This window comes from Candoia aspera, chromosome 7 (genome assembly GCF_035149785.1).
Source record: "Candoia aspera isolate rCanAsp1 chromosome 7, rCanAsp1.hap2, whole genome shotgun sequence".
Taxonomy (NCBI): Eukaryota; Metazoa; Chordata; class Lepidosauria; order Squamata; family Boidae; genus Candoia; species Candoia aspera.
In genome coordinates this window covers 26,205,346-26,224,275 of record NC_086159.1, presented here as the reverse complement: position 1 = coordinate 26,224,275, position 18,930 = coordinate 26,205,346, and the positions used below count along the sequence as shown (strand labels likewise).

General features: G+C 41.0%; 1 protein-coding gene across 2 annotated transcripts in view; it reads right to left on the bottom strand.

The window, feature by feature from the left end:
* TOM1 (target of myb1 membrane trafficking protein) overlaps positions 1–17,889 on the bottom strand; it is a 30,458-nt gene extending 12,569 nt beyond the window's left edge. For both annotated transcript variants that reach the window (XM_063309178.1, XM_063309179.1), the window contains exons 1-9: positions 17,755–17,889; positions 7,684–7,768; positions 4,818–4,896; positions 3,983–4,132; positions 3,133–3,267; positions 2,320–2,463; positions 1,045–1,161; positions 678–811; positions 552–585 (exon numbers count right to left, since the gene is read on the bottom strand). In XM_063309178.1, the coding sequence (XP_063165248.1) occupies positions 552–585; positions 678–811; positions 1,045–1,161; positions 2,320–2,463; positions 3,133–3,267; positions 3,983–4,132; positions 4,818–4,896; positions 7,684–7,768; positions 17,755–17,806 (930 nt within the window). In that variant the 5' untranslated portion in view covers positions 17,807–17,889. The remainder of the gene's footprint in view (positions 1–551; positions 586–677; positions 812–1,044; positions 1,162–2,319; positions 2,464–3,132; positions 3,268–3,982; positions 4,133–4,817; positions 4,897–7,683; positions 7,769–17,754) is intronic.
* Between the last annotated feature and the right edge of the window lie 1,041 nt (positions 17,890–18,930).

Here is an 18,930-nt window from a genome sequence, read left to right as displayed (position 1 = left end):
CATAATGAACAATCCTCTTAGAATCTTTCTCTACCTCTAATCAATGCAACAACTTCGTTAAGTTTTATGTATCATAAACTGAAGTGCATCCTGAATCAGGTATGCACTGGAAACATTTTGGCATGTCCAAATTAAAGTTAAGTTCACCAGAAAAATACCAGTAGAACTTCTAACATTTTTATCAACTTTTAGGTGAAAGCAGTCCAATTACAAGTATTTGAAGCCAGGAAGGACTATACAATATAAGCTCAAATATGCTGCTGTAGCCACTGTCTATTCTATCTTATTCTCTAGCAATATCAATGGAATGACCTCATGAGCATGCTTTGAAGGAAAGAAATGAGTGCAACAGGAAATCCCAGGATCAAGGCCACTCTCAGGCATGGAAAGTCATAGGCATCTTTAGGCCACTCACTTTTCAGCCCAAAACTTACCTGTCTGGGTGGCTTTTGTGGGGATAGAGTGGTAAAGGGAGTGCAGTGTATGCTGCTTTGAGCTCTTGGAAAAAAGGCAGGATATAATTCAAACAAAGTAAGTAAATGCTGAATTACCTTTACAGGCTGGCCAGATCGGATCCGTTCAAACCTATGAGAAACAATGAGATAGTTTCAATGGAGGACAGCCAGCTGCTTTGCTTATGAAAGAGAAGGGAAAGGGAAAGATGGTTGCAGGAATACCGTTCATGGCGCAGGAAAATATTGTTGAGGTTGTCATTGACAATGAGCAGCTCCTCAGTTAGCTGTTCATTGAGGATGCGGGGAATCAGCTCCAATATACGCTGCTGCATCGCTTTACACGTCCGATTCAGTTCCTACCCACAGGAGGAAGGTACAAATTATGAGAACAGAACCAAAGAAACTAGGTTAAGAAGCAGCGGGTAGTAACTAATCAGTTAAAAATCTATATCTACTCATCCAGGACATGAATCCAAAAGATAGTTTTTGGGAGTCGGTTAAGAGCTCATCTCCATGCTTGCTAGGTTGAACTGAATGAAGTCCCTACACACAACAGAAATAGTAGACTTCACATTCCAGCATTTCCTACCTGGAGCAGTTCAAGGTCAGAAGGTTCAGCCTGTCCTGGCACTAATTCTGTTAACATCTCAGACATTACTTTTACGTTTCCATTCACCACTTCCAGTTCACTGCGTAGTTTTCCAATCTGAAAGTAACAAATAGAGCCATTTTCTAAGCATTCCACTACTGATTAGGAAGTTGCCTTGTCAAACCAATACAAGTAGTCCTCGACTTATGACCATTCATTTAGTGACTGTTTGAAGTTACGATGATGCTGAAAAAAGTGACCTATGAATGGTCCTCACGTTTATGACCATCACAGAGTCCCTGCAGTCATGTGATCAAAATTCAGGCACTTGGCAACTGGCATGTATTTATGATGGTTGTAGTATCCCAGGGTCACATGATCGCCATTTGTGACCTTCCCAGCTGGCTTCCAACAAGCAAAGTCAATGGGGGAAGCCAGATTTGCTTAATGACCATGTGATTCACTTAACAACCATGGTGATTTACTTAATGACCATGGCAAAAAGGTCATAAAAGGGCATGACTCACTTAATGACTGGTTTGCTTAGCAATGGAAGTTCTGGTCCCAATTGTGGTTGTAAGCTGAGGACTACCTGTAGTTCATCAAGCAAGTATATTCTGGTTGCTCTTGCCTATACAGCTTTCTCTATTCTGCTAGGTGTAATAATTTAAGCATAAATGAGCTCAGTACTTTCCTGCTCTCTGCACTTTTTTATTAGTTGGAGATTTCCAGGAATCTCCTTGAATTCTTTTTGGATTCTGAGTTAACAAGACATACTCCTCTTCTATCCTGAATTCTTCTACTGTATGGTCAGACAGATGCAAATAGCTACATGAGATGAATTTGGCCTACATGCCAGAGTAGGCAACTGGAATTTTGCCCCCAGTGTTATGTCATTATACTCAGTATAGCCTAATGGCTAAGGGCTAAAAGTGGAAGCTAAGAGGCACCATTTCAAACCTTGCAGAGAAGTTATGAATTGGTACATAAGGGTGTGATGTATGTACTAATGGATGTGGGCTTATTTGTGAATAATACATGGGAGCCTGGCTATTCTACAAGGAATCCTTATATCCTGCCTAAATTGTCTTCTTGATATTCTTAAATGCACTGCTTGCTCTTTCAGACAAACAGGTTCTTTGACACTGGTCCATTAGGTGTGTGGATTCCTTTTTCAGCAACTCAGAAACTTGCCATAATGAAATAGAAAAGGGGTGGCCTTCAACACTAAACTCTCTTACACACAGGGAAGGGAGTGGTTCATGTTGCTCTTACCTGATCTGGTGTAGGTGTGATGGAGGCATCAGCAGCAGTCTCTGGAGCTTGTGGTAAGGATACAGGGTGCAGGATTGAATCTATTGTTTGGGGAGAATCTGCTGATGAAGTAACTCCTGACTGGGAATCTGGTGTGTATACAGTCTAAAGAGGAATCCATAAAGGAAAGGGAGTAATTCAGTTATTTCTGCTAAAAATAAAATCTGCTGGGGTATGTTATATGCTGTTTTTCTTACCCACTGTTATGGTGTTTTCTTTTTCTCTAAGTAATGAGCGGGACCTGCAGCTCAAAACTCTTCCCATTCCCCTTAATGTTTCTCTATGGCTTCCAAAACAGCCACTGCAGCCTGGCTCTTTCCATATCTCTGCATGAGCAGCAAGGAATCCAGTAGGATGAAATATGGTGCATTTAAAAACAAAGCAGATTTTCAACTAGACTGTGTGCTTTGGGGGGAAATGTTCAAAACCACATAGGCAGTTTGTGTTCAGAAGTCTCAACAAAGCCTTACAGTGGTTATGAAGCCTGTTTCTTGAATTCTATATAGTTCTTCAACTTTGATTATGTGGCAATAAAGTTTCCTTTGGAACCAAGGGATCTGCTTACTTTCACTACACTTGATATATCTTGCTATGTAGCTCTTCCATTTTTTTTCATAACATGTATCAGTTTAGAAAGGGAAAAAAATTGGGAACAAATCAACAATGCTATTTCTAAATACTCCCAAGATATATTTCATATAATGCTATTCATATAATATTTTGTATATATAATTTGTAATGCAAATAAAGAATTATTGTGCGTTAAACATTTACCCTCTGTGGTGTATGGATAGGTGATAGCATATCTAGATCTGTCATGGGAAACTCCAGGCCTTTTCTCCTCAGGTCCTCATAAACAGTTACAACCCCGGTCAGGTCTGGTGTACTACGAAATGCATCAGCCCAGGACTAGAAAGACAGGAGAATCATTATGATGCATATTCTTCATTTTTAAACTCCTGTGCGATTTTTTAAAAAAAGTCTCAACATTATGATTCTGTTAAGTATGCAAGAAAAGCACACAGTCTGTGTATTATATGCAGAAAACAGTTACCAGATTTGAACATTCTGTATGGCATCCTGGACATTTTAGCTGTTTTTAGGTTTTTGGCTGCATGGGGTGGTCAGAATCTAAATACTGGAATGATCTGATAAATACTAGACATACGGTAATGCTGCAGCATGGAACTGTTGGAAAACCTGATTTTGATTTTTTTTTAAATGTTAAGTTTCTAGCCCCTATGACTGTAAGCATACATTGTCAACCTGTAAGCTACTCTAGCTGAGATTTCAAAAAGCAGATGGATAGCTAAGATTTTTATGAGTTAAAAAAGATAGCTTCAGCCTGCCACCTGTGTTTTGTCTCTTTACATGAACAGTGACAGAATTATACAGAATACAGTCTGATATTAAGTAAATTGAATACATCTGCATGGTACGTAAAAGATTTCACATTTCAGCTATCCTCAGGAAAGCAAGTATGGATAGGATGTTCCCTTTTATTTAGTAAGCATGGATTACATACTGCCATGAAAATAACCTGGGCTTGTGGTTTAGGCAAAGAAACTGTGGGTCTGTTCTCATAATTGGAAGCCCTCTGAACAACAGACAGAAATGCACTCACTTGTATGAGGGTCAGCACCTTGTCATGTACAATGGCTGGAGGATTGTTTTTGGGAAGGATGGTTCGTACTAATACACCTTCTACAAAATCCTGGCTAGCAACCAGTACATGAAAGCGATGGCCACAGTTTTTGACACACGTTTCAAGGACCTGCAAAGCCAAACAAGATGCATTAGAAGTTACTTCTGGTCCACTTACTTTTTGCCTTTTCACTTCCTGATCACACAACAGCTAGCTTTTTAGAAATACCCACATAGTACCAATCCCAAATGACTCAATTCTTTGGTTGCAAAAAATGACCTTGGTGTCCACAGGGCAAGCAGAAAGGTATGGTCCTTTCACACTTGGTCGAACAAAATTATTCGTTTACTGTCTAGTGCAGTGTTGTTTCTCAACCTCGGCAGCTTGAAGATGTGTTGACTTCAACTCCCAGATTCCAGAATTCTGGGAGTTGAAGTCCACACATCTTCAAGTTGCCACGGTTGAGAAACACTGGTCTAGTGTACTTGCACTTGCTTTCAATTAAGACAGACAACATTCCTGACATACTTAAAAAAAAAAACCTTTAGTGCTTGCCCACTACCTAAATTAAAACGTAGTATTCCAGGTTAGAGTTCACACCTCTTTTCCAGAGATATTCTTGGGATAAGACACTTACTACAACAGCTTTCTCCCTTGCTGGCACCGTCCTAATGGAGCGGGACTGCCCTTCACTCAGCTTGTCAACAAAGCTTTATTGGAAAGATATACCCCACCAATAGATGGCAAAAAGCAAAGGTGAGAGAGGAGGAAAAGGGATAACTTTAGGTAACTGAGAAATCTGCACCACACTCACTGTTAAAGCCAGCATCACTTCATGGAAATTCTTGTTCCCAAGGATCCTTTTCTTTATGGCTCGGAAGGCATCTTTGGGCCTAACAGCAGCAAACGTAAGGTTATAAAAGCACTAACATTGGACGAGAGACAAAATATACTATATACTATATTTGCCAGGCAATATGGCTCAGAATCAGCTTTATTCCTCTTTAATTATACTCTGGAATCCCACAACCAAAGCACAAAAAGGGCTACCTCTTCCTCCCAATACTAGTAGTGGCTCCCCCCACCCAACATTTTTATTCACTTGAACTAAAGGAAAGGAGATGCCTAAAACTCCTTTCAGGTATGAAGATACCTGAAAATAAAATGAGACACCAAAAAGGGAAGGTAGATCATTTGAATATTTAAAGAAAGAAAGAATTAACAACTGACATCAACAGATCTAAAACTGAGATCTCTTTTGAGTTCCTGGCACTAGTAAGCACATAGAGAATGTGCAGGAAAAAGGTATTATTTACATATCTGCTCTCATTATGCCCAGGTAAATTCTTAGCAGTAGTGCCTGGTTTGCAATGAGAGGAAAGGTTTCTACCTTCAACATGCCAGAAAGGAATAACTATTGAGCAAAATGAGAGTGGAACATAGTCTATCCACAGAAATTGTCTTTGCAAAGAAGGCGTGAGAGATGCATTGAGAAAAATGGATAGAGCTAAAGGAGAAAGTAAGACAGGGGCAGGGGCTGGTGTGTGGGTTTATCTGAAAATTTATTTAGAAAAGTTAGCAATGTGGTCTGTTACCAACTTGCAGTTACAAAGGGGAAAGGGCCATTTTTGGGTCGCAGTACCGTTTCTTAAACTTTTCAAGAGCACAGGCCACCAAAGTCTTGTTAATGAGGAGGCATCTATGACTTTCTTTTTTAAAAAAAGAAAAAAAGGCAATTTGGTCTGCCCAGGTGCACGTGGCTGAAGCAGAATGCTGTCAGTAGCTGAGGGCTCTAGTTTCTTGCTGTGCCTCTAATTTCAGTCACCACTTGAAGGAAATGGCACTACAGCAACAGTATCCACAGCAGTCAACAGGATAAGCACTGGGTAATCTTTGTTGAGGAGCCAACCAGCATGATGTGACAAAATAATGCAAAAATGGACATATTGGGTTTGATTCTGGACAAGAACTTGATATTGGCTGAGATGTGCAAGGACAAGCAAGTACTTGGTTGGAAGGCCTGGGGGTGGGCACACCTGCTAACAGAATATTGGGAAATTATGGGCTGCAAATGGAGGTACAGGCTGCCTCCCTGTGGTTGGCTGCAGGAAATGGGTGCATAATCTTGTGGGCTCTGCTGGTCCTTTTTTGAAGTTTTCTGTATCTGTGCGGTAACATGAACCAAGGCACCTGGGGGGTTGTGCAAGAGGGTTGTGCAAATTCTTGTATCCAGTGACCACATGCTTTGCAGCACTGAGTGGGGAATTCTGCATAATGTGCAGAAGATGTTTCAACTGCAGCAAAGCAACTGCATGCATTGTTTTGAGCTGTTTCGTTGTTATATTTTGCAAAGATGGACTTCTGCAATTTCCCAACTCAGTGTACTTGCCTCAATGAAGATTTGCACGGCCTAATTTGCACAACAGCAACAGAATGGATTCAGTATGTATAGGTGAATTACTTCTGCAAACACTTGTGGCACACTTGCAAGATGTTTGCGGAACACTGGGGTTTCATTAACATAGCTTAAGAAATACTGAGTTACAAAATTTTGAACGATCTCAGGTAAGTCCATTGGAACACAGATGAACTAGGATGAGAATCATCATTTTCTCATTCCAAATAAATATTCCAAAGAATAGTAAGGGAACTGTTGTAGCAAAGAATGGAAAACTGAAGTATGTATTGTGTCTGTGTGGGGGACATGAAATGGAAGACATGCTGGGACAGATATGTAGACCTGAACCAGAGAAAAAGAACTGCAAGGCAGCCTCAAAACACATTTGACCGACAGATAATAGGGCTTCAAATTTTACAAGAATGAAAAACACTAGAAGATTTCCTTCAATTTCTGGGTCACCAATCAAGTAAACACTGCTTTGAATTCCATAGAACATACATTCCATGATGTTCTTGTCTTGCATGAGGTCACCAGCAAACCCACCAGGAGTTATTTATAGGATTCAACGCAGATGTGTTTGGCATTCCTTAGATTTCTAAATGCTTCTGTGATTTATCCAAGATGTATATCCATAAGGCGAATGGAAAGGTGATATTTCAGCAAAAAAAGATGACTTGGAACCTTAACACCTTGCTTTGTGTCCTCTCTCTCTGATTTTATTACAGAATCATTATTCCTGAGAATGGAACCCCAATTGGAAATGGACAAAATCAAAACAAAGAGCACATCATTTGAGATTTTCAAATCTCCTCAATCACCAGCTTTGAGGGTATTAAGTCCTTTGGGAAGAACAAAGGAAAAAAGAGAGAAAGAGAGGGAGGGAAGGAGGAGTGGAGAGAAAAAAGGGACTATAAAGAAAAGGTAAATTAAAAAAGAGAATTAAGAATAGTTTTATTTTTTCAGATGTCAGGAAAAGAGTATGAGTTTGATTTTACCCTTGTGCAAAGAATTATGACTACAGTAATGGTATTTTTGGCAGCTGATGATAACAAAAACAGTGTTTGAGCAGTATTGTCTTTTCTGAAAAGTGTCACAAGACCCAGGGTTGAGCTTTTATGTTTTATATCACTGCTCCCCAATACACAGATCACTTTTCCTGAGCTGGGTGTGTCTGCAAGTATTTCAGAAAATGCATGCACAACAGTGTAGGCTAATACAAAATCATCAGCGAGCACATCCAGTGAGCATATTCTAATGACTTCAGTACTTGTTTCCTTACCCTTCTTCTGTCTCATTAATGATGTCACAGATTTCCATGTTAAGAGCCCAATCTTCATTCTGTAAGGAGCCATCAGTAGCTTTCTCTGTGGAAATAGAAAAAAATAACAACTGTTGCTATTTAGTTTACTAGGCTTATATGCAGCTTCAGTCATTGCTGACTAAGTGGTTTACATATCCAATATACATAACTTTAATTTAAAAAAATAATACAATAAGAATCGTTATAACTGATAACAACATCCACAGTGTACCAAATTCAATTGAACAAAAACACTCCTACCACATATCCACTCCTAAGGTTTGCTGAAAGAGCCAGGTTTTGATAGGTTTCCTGAATCCCAGCAGGTTGGGGCCAGTCAAGCTTTAGGAATAATATTGTTCCAGAGAACTGCAGGGGGGGGGGGAGCAGTTGAAAAAGCCCACTTCCCCAGTTCCTTCTGATGGCATTCCCTGAGAGTGGTAAGCCACATGGAGTCTACTCTTTCTGATGTTATTGGATGGGCATATATAATTGGGAGACAGTCCTGAAGACATTTATATGTCATACAGAGCCATAGAGAGCTTTAAGGAAGACAACCATCATCTCAAATTGTACACTGAAGCCAACCAGAGCAGTTCTCAGTGATGAGATGCATCCATAACAATTTGAGTTGCTCCATTCTGGACCAACTGTAGCTTCCTAATGGTCTTCAAGAGCAGCCCCACATATAGCATGTTGCAACAGATCAAATGAGAGTTAACCAAGGCATGAATGACTTTAAGTAAGCCCTTCTGTTGTAGGAAGGGTTGCAATTGGTGCATTAGTTGGAGCTGTGCAAAGTCTTCCTAGACACAGCTACCACTTGCTCCTCAAGCAGGAGCTGTGAGTCATGAAGGACCCTCTCAGATTATAAACCAGTTCAGTACAGTGAAGCATGACCCTGTCCAAAATTAAAGACAGAATATCCCTGGAATCTGGATTCTGATCCCAAAGCTTCTCTTTTCTTGCTAGGATTAAGCCTATGTCTATTCCTCCCCATCCATATCCTAAAAGTCTCCAGACACTGCAATAGCACCTTAACTACATCATATGTCATCTTGGCCTGAGGTCAAGATGCAAAGTTGGGTATCATCAGCATATGGGCAACCTCCCCAAGTGGCTTCACATAAATGTTCATCAGGAGTTGGGAGAGCATTGAGCTTTATCCCACCCCATAATGGAAATGCCCAGAACTTAATCTCTCCTCCCAACATCAACTGGAATTGCCCCCTTAGGAAGGAGGGAAAAAAACCTCAAACAGTAGTTCAGAGACCCTGCTGCTGTGGCTACAAGTCTCCATTAAAGACAAGCCAAATCCTTTGGTAGATCTTGCTGGTTGCTATCTGGAAGCCATGATGGTTTCTACTGCTGAGCCTTGGAGGTTAGAACTCAGGGATTGTTCTTGTGTCCAGTCGGAGTCTAGAAACTGACCTTGACTTAGGGTGTTATAGGAGATGCCATGGATCTTCCTTATTTTTATCCAGTACCACGAACAACTGCAATTTCCTGGGCAAGAACTGAAGAATTTCAATCATTCATGCCTTGAGCAGGTTTACCTTTATTTAGGATAACTGATATCATCTTTACAGAGACCATCTGACCACTCTGCTTGCTGTACTGAATTGGGAAACAAATGTCTCACCTGTCTGTTATCTGCTGTTGTGACCAAGTCAACTGAGGGACTGAGATCTCTTGAAAAAATCTCTAGTCATAGGGCCCATTTTCCCTACGACATGCACTAGGGACCAAGCCAGTCAGCTACAGTGCCCAGTAATCCCTTTGTCTACTCTCATGTGATCTCTTTATAAATGCTTTTTAATCTGTAACAAAAAAACCAAATACAATAATAACATTATAATACAAAAAGCAAAACAAAATAAAAAAGCCAAGTTGAACACAAGTCTTAAACAACAATTAAACCTTGACCACACACTGACAGGAAGACTGTGTTCCTCCACCCCGGTCATTAGTCATGTAGACTGTTGCTGAAAGATTCTTGATATGTTTCTCCTTGATTGCTTATCCAGGCTTTGGTTATAATATTGCCTGTTTCAATAGCTGCCATCTCCTCACAGCCACCCAACTCCAGAGATGTGCAGGCTCAGGAAAACACTTGTTTTCAGAAGTGTTACAGAAGCAGTGACGAATTGGCAACATGTAGTTGCACTCTGCCACCACCTCTGTAGCACCTCCTGAACTCAAATGAGTATTTTCCTGAGCCTGCATGGCTATCATGAGAGTCAGGGAAAAGACTTGTAGCAAAGGGTGCCCGTGCTGAATCTAAACCATCTTTGCTTACTTTGAAACCAAACACTGCAGAAATCTAATTTACAAAAGATTCTTCGAGGAAACGTGTACATGATAAACAGAGTCATGTAATGTAGGCATATCTTGTCCTCATTTTATGGGCCTCTGCTTTAGTTAGCAAATCTTGAATTCTCCACAATGTTGCTAATGTCAGGGTGATGACCAACAAGTTGTTAGTGCTAATGCCTACACCCTGCAATCAGTGCAGTCTCAGTCGCCTGTGGCAAAGGGATAGATTTAAATTCAGGGAAGAGTACTACCAGCATGCACAAAAAAAAAAAAAAGGATGCCAGGCTAAAACCAGTAGTAGCTGGTAACAAGTAACTAGCTAAAGGGAAGAGGAGAACAAAGGTTACAAGTTATCTACTGCTACAGTAATACTTACAAGCAACCAACAGGATAAATGAAAGAAATAGAAATTTCACTCTGAAGAACAGGTTAGAAGTACCACCTATTTTTCCTGGGTGAATTTCTGCAATAAAGTGATAGTAATGGTCAAGCACCAGTAATCTAACAAACTGAAACATTTACAGGGTGCCAGAGCTTTTTGGGATTTTCAAGGTGTGGTTCAATTTTTAAAATGATAAATACTGTTAACTCAAGTGTGTAAAACCAGTATGTTAAAATAAAGTAGATATTATAAGAGTGAGTTCAATATGGGAGATCTTTCTCTCACCTGCTCCTTTACTGAGTCACTGACTTCAGTGAGAAAAAAATACATCAACATCAATGCAGCTGATGCAAAATAACCCCCATGCATCTGTCTAGGTAAGTCACTAAATGAACACTCTGGTCCTAGGTCTCTTGAAGTCTTGAAAAGGCTCTGAAGTCTACTTTTTAACTGATCTTCACAAGGTAGTAATTAACATTTATAAGAAGCCACTGGAAGAAGTTAGTAGGGTGTTGGGATTGGATGTCACAAATATGTTGTTACCAAGCAACTCTATTCCTCCGCCATCCCCCAGAAGGTTTAATTTATCAGATTTAGGTACTACCTGATTTCACAATAGATATAGTAGTTGGACCAGTACCTAGACACATAGTGGGCTGCATAAGGGTCAATAAGCTGAAATTGAATCCCAACAAGACAAAGGCACTCTGAAAGTTCATGGTTCAGGAAATGAGTAGATCTCTGATTCTAGATCAGCTTTTCTCAACTGGGATTCCATGGAACCCTAGGGTTCAGTGAGTGGTTGCTAGGGTTTCCATGAGAGCTTGTGATTGAAAAAAAAGAGAGTGAAAAATACAGTTTTTTTAAACTGTCCACCACACAATGCTAGCTGTAGGTATGATATTTTTTATGCGGGAATTCTCTGAGATCTGCAAATCCTGCAGGGTAAAAAAGGCTGAGAAAGACTGCTCTAGATGGAATTGTACTTTCTTTGAAGAAAGCCTTCCTGTACTCCTGTTGCTCGTTGTCAGCCCTACAAAGTAGTCCAGACCAAGAAACAGATACCAGGTACTGTATGTCTAAAGCTACTTTTATTAAGACCAGTATCTTAAGACTGGCATCAAGACAGAATCTTGTAAATCTGAATGTGCTTCTCCTCCTCCCTTTATTCCATTAATGTGAACTAGGGGGCATCTGTCTGAGATGTTTTCATAACCCTCCCCCCTCATCTGGGCTTAAGTAATGTTTATCTCCTTGTTGCCTTGGTAATGGAGCTTCCCTCTGTCCATCAAGGTCATCTTCTTTACTCTCTACACTCATGCCCCATGTGGCACTGGTGTGGCATTGGTGACTAGGCCTATCGTTGACCAAGTATGCCTGGTTGCAACCCTTTCTGGACTGGAATGGCCTGCTTCTAATAGTCTATTTCCTGCTAATCTCCAGTATAGATTACAGTATTGTGTTATATGTGAGTCTGTCCTTGAAACTCAACAAGAAAATTGCAGTTAGTGCAAGGAGTGACAATAAAGCTGTTATATAACACTCTTCAGAGTTTACATAACTCCTCATCTAAAGAGTTGGCTCTCCATATGTTACTAGTCAGACTATAAGGCTTTAACAATAATGTTCAAGATTCTTTGCTGTTTAAAATACTTGAGGGATGATGCCATTATGCAACTATTTTATTTATAGATGATGGGCTATAAAATTTTAAGTCAATCAACATGAGGAATAAGGGCCAGATCTACGTACATATTCAGCCAAGTTATGTAACAGAGTTGACTGTGTCATTTCAAACTGTAGAACTTGGGTATTCTTTTTTGGGAAAAAGTACCCACTCAAAATTACACTCCGTAATACATAAAGGTAGTCATTCTGTTACTCTCCCCCAGTTGATTTTTTTTTCTGCCTCGTCTAATCTCTATTCCGATATATCTGACAAGGTCTCAAAATATTTACTTTATAGAAAGGTATGCAACAAATGGCATATACTCTTCTTTCATTCCACTTTCTTTGATTATGTGTTTTATGGTCAGAAAGAACATACACTACACTTCATATACACAAACAAAATTTTAGATGTTCTAAAATACAGCTTAATGTATGGCCAGAAAGTTTCTTGTTTTAAATGTATTTCAGTCACAAACTCACCAAGAATCCTTGCCAAGACAATATATTTTATTTTCTGTTGCCACTTGTTTTATTGTAACAGTAATATTGGCTGATTCTTACAAGACTTCCATAAGCATAATACTGAAAATTGGTACTCATTGTGTATTAAAATCTATTATGTCAGTAGATTTAATGTACAATAAATACCAATTTTCAGTGTTATGCTTATCATTGTTAATACACACAAAACTGGAAATAAATTAATAGGGCAAATTGAGCTATTTGTATAGATAAAAAATCTAGGCTGACCTTCTTATGTAATAGGAATCCATAAATGCCTTCAATGCCAGAAGGTATTCAGTTCCAGGAAATACAAAATGGGACAGAAGTAATTAATCAAGCCTGGGAATATGAGGTCCACCCCCATAATCTCTGGGAATAAACTAACACAAAGCCCACTAGGTTAATTTAAGTTATTATAATGGATATTAAAATACTTGAGCAAAGCCTAAAATGTGTTGTTTTTAAATAAAAGATAGTCTCCTACAAGTCATGCTTAACTCTAGGTGACTGTGAGGACATATTCATATTCATCGCCAAACTTGTCTTTTTTATTTTATTTTTAAAATTTTCCTGTCTAGTTTACAGCCCTGGAATTTCCTGCTGATCTCCTGTCCAACTACTAATTAGATCTGACCTCATGAGATCAGCTATGGTCAGCTAGGTACTGCCACTTGCTGAAGGCTCTTTTGTTATATCCAATTTTGATGGAAAATATAAAACATAAAAATTAGACAACATGCCTCACTTTCAGTTCTAGGCAGAACACATCTTATCACATTTGAAAGTTATCATTCCTACTGTTAATACATTACTGTCCTTTGCAAAAAGGAGAATTGCCACTATTGCTTTTAGGAACAACTCCTCCCATCCCGAAACCCCCACAGTGGATTTTCTCAAGTATCCCCTCCCCATTACTAACTAGATTAAAGACAAAAGGGTCAATAGTTGCTGAGATCACATTGGATACATTTGGAAAGTAGTTATTTTCTCTCCAAATCTGAAAAACACAGAATATGAGATAGCCAGGCAGATTGTCCATAGGACATTTCTTCCATTTCCCTATGATTGTGCATTATGCTGCAAATGAAAACTACTGGCCTGATTCTAGCTCATTCTATAGTCCTCATGTATGGCTGTATTCTGTTGAACACCTCTTTAGACTGAGACCTCATAAAACAGCTCCAGCCTCTCAAATAAACACTTTTTTTCTCTCATATATCCATGGAATGGATTTTGAGCTATAACATTTCATACGTTTTTGTATCTGAAGTGGGAAAAACAAAGACATCCTGAATTTTACTCCTTTGATGAAGCTTTTCTAAAACACAAGGCCCTCAATAGCGTTATGAAAGATCTAGATGCTAGACTCAGCTTCGGAAGCTGTAACTAGAACCATCCACACCTCCTGAAGCCTAACTCATCCCCCATAACTTCTTTATGGAACAATGACACAGACAACAAACAAAGCAGCCTAAATCTCACCTGACAACAACAAACAATTCCAGTTGGAACTTATAAAAGACTACAAAACTAAATGCGACAGCAAATTTGGCATTCCAAGCTGGTAACATGTGTAAGTATTGCCTGAGTTCTTATAGGCAAACTAAGTAAGATGTATATTAGCCTGCTGCCAGGGTGTGGAAACTGGCAATTTATCACACATCACTAAGGTGTTGATTTACAGGCTATTTAGGTTATTTTGGATTCCAAGGACTCTGATATCATCTGAAACAACAATCTATTTTTTGTCCACCAAAGGCAAGAAAGGGGATTTACCAGTGAAGACAGTTAATGCTATTAACACCTATTACTGTCTAAGCAAATTTCAAAATATGGATTTTAAATCACATTTTAGCCACACAATTATATTGGGGTGAAAACTAGGTTGAGTCCTAATGAAGCAGGGTCACAGAAATCAGTGGAACATATTTATACCTTATTCAGATTCAGCTGATTTGAATGGATCTAATCTCAGTAGGACTAAGTCTGGATTTCACCCAGCATTATGAACAGTATATATGTCCCTGTGAATTCAGGCAATGTTTGAAAGTTCTTATTAGTAGAGTTTAACTTCAGATTTAAATCAGAAATATATTTTAGTAAGTCACACAGGATTTTTTGTGAACAAAACAGGCCAGATCATGATGCCACAAGGAAAAAATATACCTGTAGAATAATAAGATGACTCTTGTGTGGTATGCTTTTTACTTATAAAGCTATATGCCTGTATGGCTATATAATAAAGGGACACTTCCACTGTCTCTGACAATCTTTCCTCTTTCCATGAAATCTGACATAAAAGCACCAAGATCAGTAAGTGAAACTTCTTCTCATGCCTTAATCTTTAAAGACTACCCACAGCATGCTCCCTGCAGATACAGAAGGATGGACTTAGGAAACAATACCTCTGTCCTCTCACCCACGGTTATCAATAGGCATTCTTGGGTACTGACAGGGTTCATTGCTGATACCTGTCCTAAGATCCTTAAACTGTTTACTTCAGCCCATATCCATCAAAAGAAAAAAACCCATTAGACTAAAGAACATTTAAAAGGCAACTGGATTTAGTTGCCTTTTAAATGTTCTTCAGTGTCATGGAACAACACTATCAAGAGTTCTGTGCGAAACATAAGCAAAGGTGCTTATGCTCTGCTACCCAGTTTCCACCATTCCAACCAACGAGGAAAGGATGCACTATAGGTGTCGCGTCGCGCGACCAGTCCTTCGCCCTTCGGTCTATGGGATTCCCTGGGGGGGAATGAGCCAACGATTCCCTCGCAAGGGTGAGGTCGAAAAAACAACGGTAGGTACAGGATTCTTTTGTGGTGAGAGACGCCACATCTCAGGAGGTTGCTGGTACTGCCTCCTGGTGCCACGCCCCCACCTCCTTTTATTCAGTAGTTCTATCAGGGCGGGGGAGTGAGTACAAAGAGAATAGGGAAATACAAGTCATGCCCTTATAAGGGAATATACAGCATTCTGAGGCTACGTGAGAGACATGCAATCTAGCTGTGCAGTAATGGAGTCAGGTTCGTCACATTTCCACCTTTTTTATTTAATTTTGTCCTCCCCCCAGTATTGCGCCGGGGTCATAAGCATAGAAAAAAGCATTTTCCAATCATACAATAACATAACAGTGTTAGCAGTAACTAAAGAGTCTAAAACTCCTCTAGTAAAAGGAGAGTGCAAGCCGTAGGTGGTTACAGCATCTTTGATTTGTTTCAAAACCTTAAGTTCAATATTGTTATACAAATTTCCTCCCGCCGCCCCTAGGCCGATGGTCATGGGAAAGGCAGAGGGACTCTCCATTTCCAATGAGAGGGGGGAGGAGAGGAGTTCAGTGATGGCGCCTCCTAGGGGGTGGTGTTGAGGGGAGTCGGGGGTTGGAGCTGAAGGGGGAGGAGGAACGGCTGGGTATGGAGGGGGTGGTGGTGAGGCAGCATCGAGATGGGCGGCAAGAGGGGGTGGGGTTTTTGGGCCGGGAGGAGAAGGGCAAGTTTCCGGGGAAGACGGGGGAGGGAAAAGAGTGTTGATGGCCGCCATAACAGCCTTCCAGGCAGTCAGAATAGGCACGGGTGCTCGTGGGGTATCATGAAAATATTTTCCTATCCTTTCCCAAGTGGATGCTTTGAGCGACCCCTCTGAAGGATAGACAGGGCAGTGTCTCTCCATGTACAGTAGGAGTTGAGTCACCGAATTTTTTGAAATGGGAAAGATGGTCGTACCGTTAGCCTTTTGACAAGAGTTAGCCTTCTTCACTAAATCATAAAGTTCGTCCCTATGAACTGACGAAACTTTGGAGAGTGGGGAGCCCATTACTTACGATTGCAGAGCCTTTGCCAGGTGCGTAGTAACGAGAGTGAAGGCAGTGCACCTCTAGACAGAGATCACACTGTGAGACCGAAGGGATCCCGGACGAGCCCCCAGTTGTCGCGTCGCGCGACCAGTCCTTCGCCCTTCGGTCTATGGGATTCCCTGGGGGGGAATGAGCCAACGATTCCCTCGCAAGGGTGAGGTCGAAAAAACAACGGTAGGTACAGGATTCTTTTGTGGTGAGAGACGCCACATCTCAGGAGGTTGCTGGTACTGCCTCCTGGTGCCACGCCCCCACCTCCTTTTATTCAGTAGTTCTATCAGGGCGGGGGAGTGAGTACAAAGAGAATAGGGAAATACAAGTCATGCCCTTATAAGGGAATATACAGCATTCTGAGGCTACGTGAGAGACATGCAATCTAGCTGTGCAGTAATGGAGTCAGGTTCGTCACATATAGGTTCACAAATTTTAGTTTCGTGAATTCCTATGCCAGTGACAGAGAATGTGTGGCCCTACAAACACTGAGAACTACAGTTCCCAGAAGCCCCAGCTTGTATGGCCAAAGGAATGTTTCAAGATGTAATTCAGGCTCCTGTCAATGACTTAAATGCTGTCTCTTCTAGAAATATATTCTTCTCTCCTTAGGACACCAGGACCGGACATTTATTTGCTTAGTGCTCCTATCAGCCAACCATATTTTCCTTTTTTCCCAACTGGTGCCATTCCCATGTGACAGACTGCAAGTCCCATGCACCTAGGATGGATGGAATTTGTAGTCTACCTCATTTGGACAGTCTCTCGTTACTGGGAGGACCAGAGGAAAGCAAGCAAATAGGCCTCCGCCCATTGAAAGAGCTTGCCAACCCATGCTCTTGCGACATAAGCTATTTCCTCAACCTCATAAGCAACTGAAGGACAGGCTTCGAAGGCCTTCTTTTAAATTATCCCCCAACTGTTTGCAGGCAGCCCACTCGGAACGAGAGGCTGCAGCCAACAGCCTTCTAGTGGGCGTGACGTTCTCACCGGAGGGCGCGTCCCCTTTAAATAAGCAAACTTTATCCCTTCTTCGAGACCCCCTACTACTCTCACAGCGACAGGATTGGCTTACAAGGCCTACCCCAAAAGCCCGCCTCGTCAGTCATACCCCATTGATCAGCACGAAATGTCCGTCAGAAGATTGTCGTATCCCCATCGGCCGGAAAAGTCTAAACCCCGCCTCCCTGGTTTATAAGCTCCGCCTACCCTCGGTAGATACCGACTTGATGTAAAATCCGGACTGGAAAAGTACAGCCACGTAAACAGTCGAATTCGGGGGGCGTAGGGGTTGGAGGAAGCGTAACGCAAGAGACGGGCTGAAGCTTACCAATGCGCTGCCCGACCGGAGAGCTGAAAGGATTGCCGAGAAGAAACTCCATCACCGCCTAGATGACCGCCACGGCTTAGCAGAGATCAGCTGACAGGGCTGCAAGTGGGTCACGTGACCGCCCTGGGATGCAGGGGGTGTGTCCCATTCTCTGCCCTTGCGACACGCCCCGTAATGTAAGCGCCTCCTTCGCGAGCGGAGTTTAGCATGGAAAGCAGATGGAGGAAGTGGGTCGGCGGGATATAAGGAAAGTCTGACGCTTCCCTGACTTCGGGAGAGGCATTTCCTTGTAAGCACGCTCGGGAATGTAGTCTTTTAACAAGGCTCTTGCTGTAGAGAAGGGTTTGTTGCCTGATAACAGCAGGCAGCGACAACTGGCTGATGCTACAATGGGTCGCAAATAGGAACCAGGCCGCTCCCAGTCATCGTAGTATTGGTAGCTTCCGCGGAGGGCCTGCTCCGGAAAAAACAGCTTGGACAGAGCAGAGTCCTCGCTCAAAGCCTTATTAAACTAAACCTGCCTTTAAGAAAGCGCCATATAAAGAACAGAGAAATAATAAAGGCGGGATAGAAAAAATAATAATATATATATAAAATACATATTTATTTTTCCTATCCTGCCTTTATTATTTCTGTTCTTTTTCAGTAGCAACGTTTAGGTGATTATAGATGCCTAAGTTGTCAGACTGTTTTTCCTGCTGCTTTTCCCTTCCAAACTCAGACGCTAGGTATTTAATTGGATGTACAGAGCTACAAATGTCAAGGCAGGAAAGAGAGGCTGTTGCCTAGACTCAGTATAGCATGTGTATTGAGAAAACTTTTGGATTCTCATCCTGAATCAGAGAGATCTAAGATGATAAATTTAAATGGACTGCAGCTTTAAAAGGTACAGCTGTAACCTCCAAACCATTAATGCATACTTAGTACTCATACTCTAAATCTCTATTGGAATACAGGAAAGTACTGAGATGCTTGAATTCCTCACCAGAAAAGGAGAACTTATATGTACAGTATATGGATGTGCAAAGCACATTTGAAAAAGTAATTTAAAATCTAACAGTACAACTATATTGGATTACTAATGATTTCAAGGCATTTTGCATCATGAGCATAGTACTAATTTTTCAGTATTTTATTGTGTAGATTTTATTTAATGTGGAAATAGGAAATAACACC